The sequence below is a fragment of the Mustela erminea genome, chromosome 14 (assembly GCF_009829155.1).
Source record: "Mustela erminea isolate mMusErm1 chromosome 14, mMusErm1.Pri, whole genome shotgun sequence".
Classification (NCBI taxonomy): Eukaryota; Metazoa; Chordata; class Mammalia; order Carnivora; family Mustelidae; genus Mustela; species Mustela erminea.
Window position 1 is genome coordinate 18,177,626 of NC_045627.1, and position 18,399 is coordinate 18,196,024.

Below are 18,399 nucleotides of genomic sequence, written 5' to 3' on the forward strand. Positions count from 1 at the left end.
AAACACTTCTCTTGCTATCTTTTCACTCTGACCCCTATTTCACAACACTATCCCTTGGGCCTTGCCAGTTTACTAAGTCTCTCTTCACCTTTACAGAGCAGGAGAACTGACAATATTTTCAGATGGTAAGGAATACAGTGTTTTCCCAATGATAAATTAAAACATGTCTTCACTTATTCATTAAGAAGACTTCTGGATCTAACTTAAACTGTTTAAGCATCCTTGGGTTTTACTTGTATCCCTGAGTATGGTGTGAAAGACTATCCCAAGTGCTCCTTACATGGCTGGTTCTCATGATTATAAGCATTTAGCCAACTCTCACACAGGGGAGGTATGTGTGTGGGTGAGTGTGCGGAAGAGGGGAAAAGAGAGCACATGTAAAAGCACAGCTTGGTCAGAAAAAGTTAGACTACTACAAGAACCTTTGATTACCCTCTAACTCAAAATCCCGAGTAAAGCACTCTACAAGTCTGCTGGTTGTAATGCCAAACAAACAAAAAAGGTGTAGTTCAATGTGGTGAAGACAAATACTTTAGAAATGGTCAAACATGTTTGTAGCTTGCAAAAAAAAAGTTAAGACTGTTGCAGTATCTCTAGGAAACAAATCTGTCCACTCCCAGAAAAACTGACCTCTTTTCCTAAGACTATGAAGCAGGTCATGAGAGGACTGGAAATACCACTTCCCTTCAGTATATGATGACGACTTCTCGGGTTAGCCAGCTACCGGGTTAGCCAGCTACTGGTTTTCATCAAGTACACACGTGGTAACACAATCAAAGAATAATACTTATTTTAGAGTACTCTTTGGAAATTTCGGGGGAACATTAACATTTTCAAAATGCCCCCAAAAACCTTCCCCTCAAGAAATCTCAGTGTTTTCTAGGCAGGCAGTACACCTTAACACCTGGCAAAACTTCTGGCTTTGTTGCTTGGGGAAAGACAGCGCTCTCCACATCACCGTGGCACTCCCTGCTGTGTTCCTCACTGTGCATGGGGTACAAGACTCTAGCTCCATCCTGGGAGAAATTCTAGCCATTGATGGGGAAGTAGCCTGCTCTAGCAGTGCCAAGCCTCGAATCACAGCCTGTACAAGAGGGTGTTTCATGAAAAATCTACTGCTATGAAAACTGCCAAATTCAGGAGAGCCAAGACATTCAATCAAGGGCTTCTCAAGAGGTTTTGTCAAGAAATGGGAGCAATTATGAAATGCTTTTCTACCCATAAGTTCACTAGTTTCAGAAGGCAAAATTCTACAGCCAGGATTTTAAATGCAGTCAACTGGATAAAATACAAACTTGTTTGCACAGTTTAATTCTTTAACCTTAAAACTAAAAATGTGAAGTCATAATCCTTCCCTTCCTAACATAGCGTTATGCCAGAATCTTGCCAAAAATGATCTCATTAACCAAGGTAAAGAAAATGATGCAACATGAATTTTTCTGGAGAATTTTAGAGAATTCTTAATTTTTTGATACAAGCCTACTTTCATCTGACAAAAGAATCTACAGATTTCATTTGCTCTTTCATTCTTTCATGAGATAGTGTTTTAAGCACTTGTTTTCACCAAAAACATAGTCAAAATTGATTGGATATAAAAGATGACAAAGAAGTTGTCAAGTCAAAGACAATGGCATAATTTTAATGTATTATTTATAATCTAAATACTAGCAGCCCTTTCATAAAACTTCGTATTGGCAAAACCAAAGTTTAATTCTGATTAATCTGTAACCATTGAGATTTCGTCATTAACCTCAAAGAGCCACTGCTTTTTCCATTTAGAAAGGGGACACTGGGGCACCTGGGTGGCTCAGTAAGTTAAGCTTCTGCCTCCGGCTCAGGTCATGATCTCAGGGTCCTGGGATTGAGCTCCACCTCAGGCTCTCTGCTCAGCAGGAAGCCTGCTTCCTGCTCTCTGCCTACTGTGATCTCTCTGTCAAATAAATAAAATCTTAAAAATAAATGAATAAAAAATAAAAGGGGACATAATTCTTATAAAGACTCCTTTTATTTTCCACATCTAAAAAATCTGTGTAATTAAAAACTATAAGCAAAATTTTATGTTCATGTATACCATGTACATTTTTAGTGAGAGACTATAGCTTTCATCATATTTCTAGAACATATGTCACATAAATCCTTTAAGAGCCATGAGCTTTGGGCGCCTGGGTGGCTCAGTGGGTTAAAGCCTCTGCCTTCGGCCCAGGTCATGATCCCAGGGTCCTGGGATTGAGCCCCACATCGGGCTCTCTGCTCAGTGCAGAGCCTGCTTCTCTCTCTCTCTCTCTCTGCCTGCCTCTCTGCCTACTTGTGTTCTCTGTCAAATAAATAAAATCTTAAAAAAAAAAAAAAAAGAGCCATGAGCTTAAATCTAGTGTTCTGGCTCCATAATACACAGCTCCTCTACTTTTATTTGAAATTCTTTTGATTTGATTTCTTTCCCACAACTACATACAGTGTCTACTGCTCATCAACCCTGCTTGCTCTAAACTTCTACCACTACTTTAGCTACTGTACTTTGATTCGACCTGTTTCTCTATTGTTTTCTTTCCATTCAGTCTCTTTCCCCTGTGCTGCCCTGGACTTACCACTTAAGTGTAGAACAATTTACCTTTTATATTTTTAATCAGTAACAGCAACTATTTCCCTCTAGATGATGAAAAAAATGAACCAAAGTAAACATCTCAGGCCTTCCACTCAAGAATTCACTCTACTACTATCATCTCAGGACATACACAACTTCTAAAGAAATGTAAGGCAATCTACTATAATGAATATTTACTAAAATCAAGCACTAACATGAGATTCAGTTTTATAAACTATCACCAATACACAACACTCTAGCATCTCTAGAAGTAATTTTTAAAAATCACAAAGATAAATAAAATAAGAAATGAGGAAGGAGAAAAGGAGGCAGGAATCAATGCGATCACCAGCTAAAATAATAGAAGTGATCATGTTTCTGTTTTGAAGTTGAATTAAAAAGAAATCAGCTTAGGGGCGCCTGGATGGCTCAGTCAGTTAAACGTCCAACTCATGACCTCAGTTCAGATCTTGATCTCAGGGTCACGAGCTCAAAGCTCACACTAAAAATTAAAGGAAGGCAGGCAGGCAGGTAGGCAGGCAAGCAACTTAAACTGGAAGAGAACCTTCCTGATTGTAAATGTTATTAAAACTAGAATAAATTTCTTCATAAAGTTGTAATGTCTCCCTCAAGAGAGTTCTTTGTCTAGGTGAGTTTCTCCCTCTATCTGGAGCGGTTTGGGTTTTTCCTTCTCAGAGACAGAGAAATGTACAAAATCTCTCTGTAAGAAACATAAACATATTTTGTCACATTTACCATCCAAAGAAATGAATCTCTTAGAAATTATTATGAAACCTCTCCTGACTTTATGTTCTCCCCTCAAACATATTACACAGATTAAGTTTGTCAGTGATTTTCAACATCGTCTTTATTAGCCTTCTGAATAACAGAAGAACCTTTGACTAATCTTAATTATAACTACATTCGTGAATATTCATATCAAAGAATAATTTTCATGTACTTATAAAGGATCATACTTTAGTAGGAAATGGCATCCAAGTTATTACCCAAAGACATCTTACTCTCAAGCAAGGTTCAGAAATATCAAGCTTACTTTTGTTCAACGTACTGCTTCTTACTTTTGTTCAACGTACTGCTTCTTTAAATGCTCTGCCAGGATTTTATAAGACCAAATATGCCATACAGTTAATGCATAAGATTTACTAGCATGATATGAAAATGCCAGCATGAGGAGAAAAATTGAGAGATTCAGTCATTTGCTCATACGACAGTTACGGTAGAAGGGTTACCAACCATCTTTTTAAAAAGCTGTTTTCTAATAAATGCTCAGATCAAGGAAGAAGAAAGAAAAAAACATCAAATATAACTTACCTTTTTGTCTCTGGTCCTTACTTCCCCATAGAAATCTAGGGCCTCTTGTGCCTTTAAAAATTTGCCCCGATGTAATAAATATGCACAAATCATTACACCGGTTTGTCCCTTTCCAGCTTTACAGTGAATTGCTGCAACATGATTGTCATCTTCACTTAGCCATTGGTCAAGATCTTCACAAAAGGGTTTGATAAGTTCTAGCTGTGGTGGATTATGGTCTTCAAAAGGATACTGTGCAACTGTGGTAAAAGGATAACCTCAGAATTAGGACAAAAAAAAGTCTTTCCTGAATTGTTTATTAAAGTAGATTAACTTTAGAAATGTTGCATATAAGCTTAATAGATGTTTAAAAGAAAAAGTGAACTCCAGAGAAAAATAATTTGCTGCCTGATAATTTACCAATATTTGAATAGAAACTAGTGTCTCAATTCTTAAACCTACCCACTAGACAGAGGCTGAGCATTACTTTCCCCACTTTATGAAAGAGGAAACTTTGTAATGGAGAGGTAGCAGAAGGCAACATGTCAGAGAGAGAGGCAAACTCAAAATGAAATGTCATGTAGGCAGGTTTCCTGTCAGGGCTCTCAATGCGTTTTCTGACAAAAGGAGTCATAATATTTATAATATTACATCACCACAAAACATATATTCCAGAGAAGATATAAATTACCAATCAATCAACAATGGAAAGGACTGATTTTTATATTTCATATAATAAAAATGCTAAGCGTGTTATTTAAAGATGGTCTTGCAAATGTTAGTGTTGTATACTACACGTGATTTTAAAGACATTTACAAAAGAAGCTGAAAAAAACTACTTATAAAAACGTATACAGTTGTAGTAAAGTGTATCTAATGAAGCTTCAGGTCTTTTCACATGAGTTATAAAAACCCAAAGTTTCTCTTTGCTTATAGTCAGAGGGGTTTTGTTGTTGTGTTTTTTAAGTTGCTCAGAAACAGGAGTTCAACTATATCACTATTAAATTTTTTCTTACTGGTCCCTGCCTCAGCAGTTCCATTCTACTAAAACCCTTACAAATCCTGACTGACATCTAATGTACATAATTGTCCTCTGTGTCATCTGAATATGTGAGAAGTATGCCTTCTATCTTCAGTCACATCATCACTAATATGGAACCGGATTCAGTGTGTCAGGTGAGTGGTCCTGGGAGACGACGATGACCATTACAGGGAGTCGCTGGGATGCTTTCACCTGGGCCTCAGCATTCCATCTTCATCTCCCCACTGGCACACAAAACAGCCAGGAAACTGTTAAACGTCTATTTAAAGCTAGATAAACGTTGACTAAAACACGCTTTGCCTAGTAAGCAGTAGCTTAAATTCACGAAAAAGGAAAAATTCTTAGTGGATCTGTACTGGCTCTCACCACTAGCACTTCTGAATTCTCAAACCAGCTGTTTGAACATCCGATCTAGACTGTCAGAAGGGATCCACCGCAAACACATCAACATGGAGCGCATGGACTCCACCCTCTCTTTCTATCATGGTAGCATCTGCCAAGCTTCTTCACTCTCCAGGTCTCTCATGGCTCAAGAGGTTCCACAAACAATGAGGGAAGGTTTTTGTGGGACCTCAGAAAAATTCACTACACCTGGAGAAGAACTCATTTAAAGCAGCTCCTGCTCCCACTTGTCAGGCTCCTCTTATCCACATTTGTCATAAGCTTTTGCCCCTTTTAGGTCACGGCTCCATGGAGTTACTCTGTTGTCTGCTTTGCTCTTCCTATAATCCTTTACTATTAGACCAAATGCCTCCAACAGTAGATATAACCCTTTCTTTATTTTATGGTTTGTCTAGAAAATTTTCCTAATTCTTACAGTCAACCCTGCATTTTAGTATTCCTACTAGTACTGGCAGGTTTATATGGTAACTGTTCCCTAAAACACAAAAGTAAAATTAAATTTTTCCAAATTGTCTAAGACCATCTTTAAGATAAATATTTACATCACTTAATAATTGAGCTTATTCACTACTGCTATGACAAGAAGATTTGGTCTATTGGTTTTAAGTTATATAACAGAAATACATTACGTGGCAGTTAATACCTACCTCTGCAGTTAAATTTGGCGGTATCATAATGTCTTTCAGCACACCTAAAAGAAAAGTTTAAATGTGATCTAAAGTTATCTTTTGCACTGGCAAAAAAAAAAAAAAAAGTATAGTAACACACATTTTTCGAACTTTTATACTGTACCAGGCATCATGTTGTTTTGTATTAACTACTTCTTTCAATCCTAACAATTCTATGAAGTAGGTAGGGTCATTATCCCCATTTTACCATTAAGAAAACTGATCTTAGGTGTTATGCACTTAGGGCTTCCATTGCTTGCTCACAAAACCTGTGATGCTGCTCAGGCACATACCTCCCACCCAGCTGCACGTGTCCCCTGAAACTTCCTGCATGCTGAGGGAGTATATGTTTGACTTCACCAAGTATGTACAAACACCTAATGAGCCACAGTACTGTCTTTACCCCAGAGTTGAGTATACATCGTTTTCTTGAAGTACTATTTAAAAAGATAAATTTTTAAAATAGTAAAATTATAAGGGCAAAGAAAAATTTTTTTTTAAAAAAAGTGAATGACACTAATCTACTCAAAAACTATACTTACTAAAAAATTGTTAAGGCAGACTTTTCTAACAAAGGTAATCTTTGTCAAAAATCTCTCAGTTACGAGTTTTAATTAAAGTCTCAGAGTAATGAAGGAATAAGAAGTAAAATAAATACAGAGTAGTAAAATGTTAACTCTATATTACTTAGAGCATACTAAAATTGGTCTCTTTAATAGTAGTGACATGTTTGTCATCATGCACTGGTTTACTCATGGTTAATAGGTGTGTTAACAAACATTAAGAAGGCTCTGAAAGGGATCTCACACTTGAATTTGTGGTCAGCAAAATCATGGTAACTACAGCTACTAACCAAATGAGATTTTTAAAAATTATTTAAAATAAAAACTTAGCGTTTTAAAAACAAGTCAAGGTCATTGTACAATCCCTTCCTCTCCAATTCTGAAATCCCAAAAGTCTGAAATATCTAACATTTTCTGTTAAACTTATGACAGGCTCAATTGTGGCAGCGTCCGATCTGAGTTTATGACAGTGTGCACTCTTTAACTAATACACGTAAGAGTAAAGAGTGAAAATGGTAGGAAGACCATTTTGCCCTAGACCCCAGAGGAGTGTTATGTAATATTAGTAAGTTTATGCTTCCATGTTATCTTTCTGCAAAGGGAAAAATTCTGAATGCTGAGACACACTGGCCCTAAGAGTTTCAATATGTGATTGTGGACATGTATTTCACATTTAAGAAATCCTAAAGATATCTGTATGGTTCCTCTACTTTAAATGGTTTTAAATCCTAATCCACATGAAAGCTGAACTAATTATAAGCAAATCAGAATCCACTATTTTCTAAATGGTCAGACCTGAAATAAATCAACTTTCATACTACTACTTAAAACAAAGCTTTCCCCCTTTTTCACTTATAATATATTGAGTTTTGCTCAAAAAAATCATTTAGTAATGCCATATGCATATTTATGCACCCTTGCTAAATAATTTCATACTCACTCCTATGCAAAACATGACAGGTAAGAGGAAGACTGGCCAAGAAAATAGTCACATTTTACACTATCTTTAATACAGATTAAAGAAGAGGTCTGGTAAATAGTGCAGAATATTTTATAAAGACTCATGTAAAGATAGGACTTAAAAGGTGAGGGACAAGGAGCAGGCTAGGAAACAAAGCTCTAAGATGCTGGTCTCATGGCAGCATAACAGAAAAATCAACATTTTGAGTTTCACACAGCTTTAGTCTTCTAAAATTCTCCTGCTTTTTCAGGAGCTCACACATTTGGTTTGACAAGTACTGCTTAAGACTACATCATAAACTGATTCTCAAATATTACTGTTAAGAGGCAGAAATGGTGGGAAAATGGAACTAATGAGCTTCTACATGTTTACCACATGTACACAACCTTACAAAGGAGTTTCCATGTTTTTTAATTCATAGTCACACCAATATAATAATAGAAAATATAATCTCCATCTTATATATGAGAAAGCTAAGATTTAGAAGAGCCAGGACTCAAGCCCAGGTCCTCTGGTTACAAAAGTCAAAACTTTTCCCAATACAGCTCCATACTTCTTCCACTTACAATACAAAATAGAGAACAGCTTCAAAAACAAAAGCAATAACAAATTCTACTCAAAATCAGCCTTCCTACTAGAGCAGTATTTGGCATAAAAGATAGAACCAACAAAAAGCGACCATGAAAGCATGAAAAGGTTATGAAAATCTCTACAGGTATCGATGAAGTGGATGAAGAGTATGTGAGAACATATACCGGGGCCTGTAGTAATGGAAGTGATCTGGAGGAGGGGTTGCTAGAACAAGAATGATGACTCTCTTCTTTAATTAAGACCTTCTCCAATAACCGTGCATACGTGCACACACACGTGCATGTGCACATACCCAATTCCTTATAACTTTTGTGTGGTATGTTAGTTGATAAGTCCCTCAACAAACCAAAACTGAAGATACATAAATGGAAAATGGGATTTGACTGAGACAAGTAGTAGGTAAATCTGACCATTTACATTTCCTTAAAATTAAAATTCAATGTAAAAGATACCTTTTTTAAAATCCTCACCTTATATTGGCTTATATGAGACAAGAGAGATGAAGAAGCATTGCAAGAGTTTCTAATGAAGGGGTTGACAGAAAGTGAAGGAAGAGTAAGACTAACAGGAAAAGCTTCCAGATAAGTGAGACTTCCCAAAGCATTAGCGAAGTATACAGGTCTCTAACTCTCTTCAACATCACTATCTTAAAAAGAAACCTTAACAGATAAAAATTAACAACAGGTAGAGGTTCATCACCAAATGATGGAGAGTTGTGTGTCAAATAGAATACACAATGAAATAGAGTAACCCTCTTAAAAACAAGTATCCAGTGAACAGTTAAGGTCCTCAAAGGCAAGAAGTGTATTAGGCCTCTATCCCCATCATCCTCCCTTCTCCTCTTACCCTCACCAGCCTACAGGTGTACAGAGGAACATAGAAACATGAAATACACACACCTGCCCAAAACAAATTCATTAAGCATCATCACACCCAAATTTGATTAATGATATGAAGCTAATTTTGTCCTTTCTTTTTTTTTTTTAAGATTTTATTTATTTATTTGACAGAGAGAGAGATCACAAGTAGGCAGAGAGGCACGCAGAGAGATAGAGAGAGGAGGAAGCAGGCTCCCTGCCGAGCAGAGAGCCCGATGCGGGACTCGATCCCAGGACCCTGAGATCATGACCTGAGCCGAAGGCAGCGGCTTAACCCACTGAGCCACCCAGGCGCCCTAATTTTGTCCTTTCTTAAGATAATTTATTGAACGCTTGATAATATAGAGACATAAACAGATTCAGTCAATTATTAAAAAGTCCATATTAAGTACTGTTCTTCATCCGCACATCACAATTGCCATAAAAAGTTTAATATACCATTAAATACATGTACATCTAGGGTCAATATTTTAGGACCTTTTAGTGTATATATCTGCAAAGATATACATCACATAGAATTAACATCCCAAAAATAAAAGAAAGAAAAGAGAAACAGCTGCTGCTTGCCAGACTCACTTACCCAGAGCCAGAAATACAAATAGGGGTAGAGAGAAGGTGAGAATAAAAAGTGACATCAGAAATCAAAACATGCTACAACCTGGTAGTTCTAGAAACTTCTGAAGTAAAATTTGGGGAGGTTAAAACAAATGACAACAAAACCAGAAAGGAAGATTGGCGTCAACGGTGGGTGGTCTGCTACCATATGTACCCATGTGACCTTGTTCAACTCACTTAACTTCTCTAGGCCTCAGATTCCCCATGTGTAAAATGAGAAGGTTGGACTAAATGATCTCTTTCAGATACTTTCCAGTTCTGAAAGTCTATGACTCCATCAAATGAACTGGGGAAGGGGAGCTGAAATATATATACCAAAAGCTACACTCAATTAACAAAGAGACGGTTCATTAACTCTGGGATCCTGTGTTTAGAAACACAAAAGTAAAAGGGCAGCCAAGTTCCCAGACTAGCTCCCCATGCCACCTATAGCCATAATAATGTTAAGTGAGCCACAGTACTGACAGTGCAAGCCTAGGTCCTAAATTCTGGAAGCAGGAAGCCACTGAATACAGGAACGAAAAGAATTTCCTTCCTTTTCTTTGGATATAATGTTAAACTCGAATAAAATTTTGAAAAAGGCAGAATCTGTCTTTGGTATCTTTCTACCTTCCTTCTGGGACTCTAAATGCCTAATCTTAAGAGTCTAAACCTGAACTGACTCACTTAATAGACTGCAGCTTGACACTTCTTGTTCTGTGCTTTCTTTTCTTTTCGTTTTTTTTTTTTTTTAACTCAGCTTCTGAATCTAGTTATTCAAAAGAATAAAGCTTTGTGGTTTTTATTTTCCTCCACTGAAGCATTCTGGCATCTGCAACAAGGCTTGTTGTTACAGGAGGTTCATCAGGACAAGAGGAAGATCTATGCACAGATCATGTGTAAGCTGGGGCCCACCTACACGCCAAGTCTCTGCAGCACCTTTCTTTCACCTTGTTACCTGTCACCCCACACCCTCCATACCCTACCCCCGAATCTGACCATAATGGATTATCTGCCATACTCTGAACCCCACCATGCCAACCACCTTCTTCCATGCCAACCGCCTTCTTCCATGCCAACCTCTGCCCGCAATGCCATACGCCCCACCTGGAGGTCTCCAGGAGAGCCTCAGCGGATTCCTTCACCCCAGCTCAAAAATGCCCTTCTTTATGAAAACTTGCCTAGAGGATACAAGTCCTATTTCCACTGTTCTCCACACAGCTCTGTTGTATACAAGTTACCTCTTCTGCAATACTATGTCTACTTATCACCGCAGACTATAAAAACTACCAAAGACTGAAATGGTATCTTATTCACCTCTGTACCGCCAGCAAGTTTTACAAGGTCTAATATGTGGCAAAATCAGCATAAATGTTTGCTTCTTTGTGAATCTGAGGAAATTAATGAAAACTCACTAGAAGAAACAATAATGGTGTCTACTTTACTCGTAAGTCTTCTGAGGTCTTATTGCTCAATTAAAGATAGATCACTAAATTAAAGATAGAAAAGCAACATCCTATAAGCCAACAAAGCACACAGAATCTCTCATCCTTTCTGGTGATGATTTAAATGCCCACCAAAGGCAGAAAAGAATCTTGCTCTTACATTTGAGAAATAAATTCTACAGAAACTGTGACAATCAGGAAATGTAACTACAGATTAAAATTTTTTCTGTTGCATAATTTACAGACATCACAGAGGAAAAATAAAAACCAAGGAGAAAAATAACACATTTCATATACCATTTTTTAAAAGGTAGAAAATGGGTCAGTATTTTGGGAAGGAATAATAGTCTTCAAGGGCAAAAATGACAAAATATTTTCTTCCCATTTTTCTTTTGTTCTTTTTTCCTTTTCACATCCCTACTGACAAAGTCAAAAAGAAAAACAAAAGGTTAAAGATAAGATAAACCAGCTGTACCAAGCGGGCAAGCCTTACCTCCCTGCCCCAAACAACAGAAACCACCCAACTCAACAATTTTAGGTAACTTATTTATGTTATATACAGTTGGAGAATACCCTAAAAGCTGTTTCAATTGAATGACCTAAAGACCAGAATAAATAGAACCACACCCACTCTGAAGCACACCTCCATGGAAGAGGTTATTAAAGCTTTAACAGAAAAGCTCTGCTGTGAATTACACTTCAAGTCACCACAAGGCTACTGGCTCAAAGATGGGCTAGATGCCAAGTCATTTAAACCAGATCAAGTAAAGTGAATGTGTGCCAACATTGTTTTGACCTCATCACTATGCTTTCTGAATGACCTAACAATGCTCTTAATCAAACGTCTTGGACTAATTGTTTTAGGAACACAATTCTGTTAAAATATATCGTTAACTCTACCTGATTCTAACAAGGAAATAACTTTCTAAAATAACTAGTTATTTTAGAAGATATTTGCAAGCATACAAATAAAAAACATACTTACAGATTGTATATCTTGTAATGGTTTTTATGCTTTGAATCCAAAAACCTTAAAACAAAACAAACAAACAAAAAGCCACCATTAACAAAAATGAGCTAACATTTGAAATTACATTTATACTATTGATAAAACCTAAAAGATTCCATTTTTCCTAATCTCAAGTACCATTTAAGAAAAATAAACAAACAAATTCCAATAAATATTCCCTTCATGGGTTTAAATTAATAATCACGTCGTTCTTAAATAATTATTACATTACACAGATTTACACAATCTGAAGTAAAGCCAGAGCTTTTCACAGAATAAATATTTTCATCTCTCTTCAGCCTAACATTATGAGGTTGAGTATTAAGTAAGTTATTTAAAAGGCAGCATTAGCACTTAGCTTAAGTTCATCTAGCTCATTTAGATGTGAGAAAAATAGACATGTGTAATCAAGTAATCTTAAAAATAACATGAAAATTCAGCCATCATTTTCTTTCAAAGAAACTTTCCATATCTGAAAGATGCAAGTAGTAACTATTAACTCCATACAAAGTTTATTAAGTATTTTCATATATATATTCTCAGTTGATGCTCACAAACATCTGAGAGATAGAACTTACTCACATTTTACAAACAAGGAAAATAGGAGTCAAAAAAATTATAAAACTCGCCCAAAGTCATACAGCTAATAAGCCAAAGAATCAAAGCCAAAGACCTCTCCCTCCAAACAATTACAAAACTAAACAAGAGCAAAAAACAAACAAACAAACCTAAACAAGAGCAACAATTACAGCCAATAAAAGCACTTGCCATGTGTTTTTACCACATGTATGTACTTCATGTATATACATTTGTTTACCGTTAGGAGGTAGATAATAGGCGAGAGAGTTTAGAAAAGTATAAGCTGAGGAAACAGCAGGATAAACAGAATAAAAAAAAATGGAAAACAAATGAGAAGATTTAAAGTCGAGGTGTTTCAACTTATGAGTTCTAGAGAAAAGAACAGAAAACACAAGGAGAAGAAATCCAAGATAATAATTCGAGAATAATACCCCAAACTGAAGGACAGGAGTTTCCTAAGTCAAAGGATACAATGAGTATTCAGCAAAAGTGATGAAAATAGACCCAAATACAGCATATAGAGCTCAGTGAAATTTCTGAATACTGAAAAGATGAACGTAGGATCTATAAGCTGCCCAAGAGGAAAGAGGTTTCATAAAAAGTATCTGGAATCAGAATTACACCACCCTTTTTAATGGCAACACTAGCAGCTAGAAAACAACTTCCAGGAAAAAACCTTCTGACTATTTCCAGCCTAGAATACCATACCAAAAGAGACATTCAATCAAGTGTGAATATATAGTAAAGGCATTTTTTAAACAAGAGAAATCTCAAATAATTTTGCTGTCCACATTTTCTCTCTCAGGAAGTTACTAGAAGATGTGTTCCACCAAAACAAGGTGGGAAACCAAGAAAGAGGACAATTCCAGAACAATTCTCCAACTCATGAGAAGGGGAAAAGGGAATCCTCAGAATGATGGTGAAGAAACATCTGAAGTAGACAGCTATAAGGCAAAGCTAGGGAACAACTGACCCAACTCACGGTAGATCAGAAGGCTCCTAAAGAAGATAAAATCGATTTAATGCCCAATGGGCTTGAACATGTTAAGAGATTTATATAGTTTAGGGATAAACTGAAGTTAAAAACATAGAGACTAAAGAAGTTGAGAGAGACAGAGAGAGAGAGAGACAGAGAGAATTTTACCTCCAGGGAAAATAAAATGCTCAGGAAAAAACAGTTATAGTACTTAACTGTAAACTGCATTTATCTAGTCATAATCACATAAAACCCAAAATTGATATAACCAAAATTACAAATTTAGCTACTACAAAGAGGGCTGAAAATGTGTGTGGTTGGGTAGAGAGGAAAGAGAGTTCATACATTTGGATGTGAAATATCATGCCACACAATAATTACTCATAACTTTGTCACTAATTGAAATGATACATTTGTATTTGTATGTCATACTAAAACAGTTGCAAATGGCAAAATACTACTTATAATCAACACTTAAGAATTAGGTTATTAGACTATAAATTTTATATAATGTGTTAACTATAGTATTCTAGCACATATTTGGTTTCTTAGTATTTTCTGAACTATTATAATCAAAACGAACATAACAATGACTTTCTCCTATACCAGCAAAACCTTCTCTAATGGACTTAGTATGATAAGATGGGTTCCTCTTAATTTCTGCAGAGTCAGGCCCTCATTCCATAAACCACTCAGCAGTTTCCAGACTAGGCTCTTTCCTTGCATGAACCCTTTCATTAAGGGTTCTGGGTCCCTACTATTTTTTTTTAATGGTATGCTTTCATGTTTTCATTCCTTGATACCCACTCCTATCAAGATTATCTTTTATTTAAATGTATTCAGAAAACGTGAATTAAGTACCTGAAATTGTGCTTATTTCCCTGGGATAAAATTATTTATGAATTATTATCCCTGCCATCAAAAGTAATACTAGAGTAACTGTATCAGTGAGAATAAGGTTTAGCTGTGAGAAATAGAAGAAGGTGGAGGGAGGAGGGGCTCATAAACAAATATGCTACTAATTACACTGAATACACTACTCTCCCACATAAATTCCAGGATTAGTAGTGTACAACTGGTTGGGTAGATTTGTTTCATACAGGACTGGACCCAGGACCCTTCCATCATATGCTCAGCCAACACGATGGGCAGTGCAAGGTCTACGATGGTGCACCATCCTATTTGTATAAGCAGACTGGAGAAGGGAAAGAAGGATAGGCCCCTCCTTTAAGAACTCATCATTTCTACTTAAGAACAACAGATCATAAGTTATCACATTATCAAATCTAGCCACAAGGGAAGCTAGAATTACCATCGGCATTCTGGGAAAACATGTACACAGCAAACAAGTGGTATTCTATTAATGAAGGAAAAGTAAAGAGGATCATTGATTTTCTCTACTGTTGTTCTAGTCTCTGGTTGCAATTATCTCTAACCTTTTTTCTTCTGCAAAACAAAAACAAGAACAAATGACTAATATTAATGTAACAGGTATATTTGTAATCCTAATTTAAAATCACTCTAAGAAGGGCTAAGAAGGGGTCCATAAGCTCCAGACTGCCAAAAAGGTACACGGCATAAAAAAAGACGAAGAACTCTTGCCAAGGGGCAAAGGGAAACAAAGGAAAATTACTACTTTGTGGTTCTGGTGGTGGTTGTTAATAAACCACAGAGAACAATTTCATCCTAATGTTTCAGGTGTACTTTTCTTTAAATATTTAAGGTATGGGTCACTTTTTAGGATTCTTCAGTTTAGCCTACTTCTTCAACTAACCACGGAAGCAGTGATTCTGCTAAGATGACTTCTACTCAAAAATATGATTATACTACAGAAAAAAGTGGTGCTACACACCCTTCTACTCTTGTCTCTCGTACCCTCTTTATCTTCCCAATTCCTAAACATTTCTCAATTTGTACTTTTGGATTTTCAGTTCAAAGTGAGATAAAATTTACATACAGTGAAAGAGATCATAGGTGTACAACCAACTCAATCAAAATACAGAATATTCCACCATTCCAGAAAATTCCTTATGCCTATTTGCAGTCAAACCCCACTAAGCTCCCAGGTAGCTAATATTACCACAGATTTGTCCTTATTCTTGAACTTCATATAAATATGACCATATAAGATGCAGTCTTTTGTAAATGGCTTCTTTCATTTAATCTAATGTTTTACAGATTTATCCATGTTACATGCATCAATAGTTGATTCCTTTTATTCGGAAAATGATTCCACTGCATGACTACACCATCATCTGTTTAAACATCCTCCTTTGATGGATATTTAGGATGTTTACAGTTTGGGTTTATTATGAATAAGTACATATTCTTGGGCAAGAATTTTGGAGACACATACTTTTATTTCCCTTGAGTAAATAAGTAATAACTAAGAAGTAGAGTTGCTGGGTCATAAGGTAGATAGGGCAGGTGTATGTTTAACTTTATAAGAAACTACTAAACAGTTTTCCAAAAACAGTTATACAATTTTACAATCTTATCTGCATTTTAAGAGTTCCATTTGCTCCACAGTCCCATCAACATTTGGTGCTGTCAATTTTAATCACAGCTTTCCCAACAGGTACAAAGTGGTACCTTACTGTGGTTTTTCAACTTCCTTTTCCTGATGACTAATGATATTAAGCATATTTCCATTTATTTATTAGCTATTTTTATACTTTCTTCTTTGAAAATGTCTGTTCAACTCATTGGCTCATTCCCCAGGCAACCCCCCCGCCCCGTTGAATTAACTGGCTTTTTATTATTGATTTATAGATGTTTTATATATTCTGGGTAAAAGTCTTTTATCACATATATGTATTGACATAAATATTTACTCCTTATCTAGGACTTGCCTTCTCCTTTCCTTAATAATGTGTTTTGATAATCAACAACTTAAAATTCCGATAGAAGGCACCTGGGTGGCTCAGTTGGCTAAGTGTCTGCCTTCATCTCAGGACATGATCTCCAGGTCCTGGGAGCAAGTCCCATGTTGGGCTCCCTGCTCCACAAGAAGTCTGCTTCTCTCTCTGCACCCCCATTCCACTTTTCTTTCAGTCTCTCTCTCAAACAATAAATACACAGAATCTTAAAAAAGGAAAATAAAATTCTGATAAAAATCCAATATATCAAATATTTCTTTTGTTTACAACTTTGTATCCTTTCTGAGAACTCTTTCCCTACCCCTAGAGTTCACAAAGATATTCTCTATGCTTTCTTCCAGAAGCTTTATACTTCTACAGCTTTTTCTCAGTTTGCATTTTAATATGGTCAGAAATTTAGAAATTTAGATAAATGCTAAGGATAACTGGGATAACCCAAACAAAAACAAATTATTTGAAGGACAGTGACTATAAAATTCAGAAAACATAACTCATTGCTATCTGCCGTATCTTTTCCTCCAAGGGTTTTTTGTTTGTTTGTTTTTGTTTTTGAGAGAAAATGAGTAAGCAAGAATGATCTGCAAAATACAATTTTCTCCAAGAAAGGTAAAATTTAAATGTGAGCAGTGAAAAGGGTATTTTGGGGGACTAACAATTCACTTTTAGTACATTTTGGGTCTGGGACTGTTAAGTTTTGAATCCAAATATATAAACCAATATTGTATAAATAAGGAAACACTCATCTTATAGCCCAAATCCAAGGAACATGATTCACATGTGGCTGCCCTGCACACACTTAAGTGGGGCTGAAATACCAAAACAGTCATAGCAGTTATCACAAGTTTTCAGGGAGAGATGGAGGTTTTCATTATTCACTTTTAACACTTCCGCAACTGTTAAAACATAAGCATATACTACTTTCCAATGGAAAAAAAAAAAGTGTCCTACTGTATTTTCCAAAAGAGTATAAATTGACGAAGGTATATATTAATTATTTTACCTCCAGAAAATCAGTCTGATGAGCTTAGAAATCCAACTGTTTTTGAACAGTATATTTTAGTTTACGTAAAATAAATATTTTCATATACTATTTTTGGATTAGAAAAAAATGGAAACCTGGGTTTTTTTTTTAACATGACAACAGTCCTCCTTGAGAAACAGTTTGGGTTTTTTGGGATATTTTAAATTTTTATTTATTTATTTGACAGCACAAGCAGAAGAGGAAAAGAGGGAAAAGGAGGGCTCTCCTCTGAGCAGGAAGTCCAATGCAGGGCTCAATCCCAGAAGTCAAAGGCAGAAGCTTAACTGACTGAGCCACCCATGTGCCCCCAGATATGGTTTTAATGAGATTCATGCAATTCCTGTTTATAAAGATTCATGATTGGGTGCCTGGGTGGCTCAGTGGGTTAAAGCCTTTGCCTTCAGCTCGGGTCATGATCCCAGAATTCTGGGACTGAGCCCCACATAGGGCTCTCTGCTCTGCGGGAACCTTCCTTCCTCCTTTCTCTCTCTCTCTCTGCCTGCCTCTCTGCCTACTTGTGATCTCTGTCTGTCAAATAAATAAATAAAATCTTGAAAAAAAAAAGACTCATGAGGCTTTTTTAAGTGGTATCTTCATTCATACGAAGCCTGTCTTGAGGACATTTTTTAAAAAATTATTAGCAGGGGCACCTGGGTGGCTCAGTGGGTTAATAAGCCTCTGCCTTCAGCCCAGGTCATGATCTCAGGGTCCTGGGCATCGGGCTCTCTGCTCAGTGGGAAGCCTGCTTCCCCCTCTCTCTCTGCCTGCCTCTCTGCCTACTTGTGGTCTCTCTCTCTCTCTCTGTCCAATAAAAATAATTAAAATCTTTAAAAAAAAATTATTAGCATACACTACCACAAAATTGCAAATCTGATCTCAGTGAAAAACAATGATTAACA

General features: G+C 36.4%; 1 protein-coding gene across 4 annotated transcripts in view; it reads right to left on the reverse strand.

The window, feature by feature from the left end:
* Window positions 1-18,399, reverse strand: part of PTEN (phosphatase and tensin homolog) — a 108,555-nt gene that overhangs the window by 43,340 nt on the left and 46,816 nt on the right. For 3 of the 4 annotated variants that reach the window (XR_004278723.1, XM_032313430.1, XM_032313428.1), the window contains exons 4-6: window positions 12,022-12,066; window positions 5,984-6,027; window positions 3,914-4,152 (exon numbers count right to left, since the gene is read on the reverse strand). Coding sequence is in view for 3 of the 4 variants with exons in the window: in XM_032313430.1 (XP_032169321.1) it covers window positions 3,914-4,152; window positions 5,984-6,027; window positions 12,022-12,066 (328 nt within the window). In the remaining variant the exon portion in view is untranslated. The remainder of the gene's footprint in view (window positions 1-3,913; window positions 4,153-5,983; window positions 6,028-12,021; window positions 12,067-18,399) is intronic. The other variant, XM_032313429.1, reaches the window with a different exon arrangement.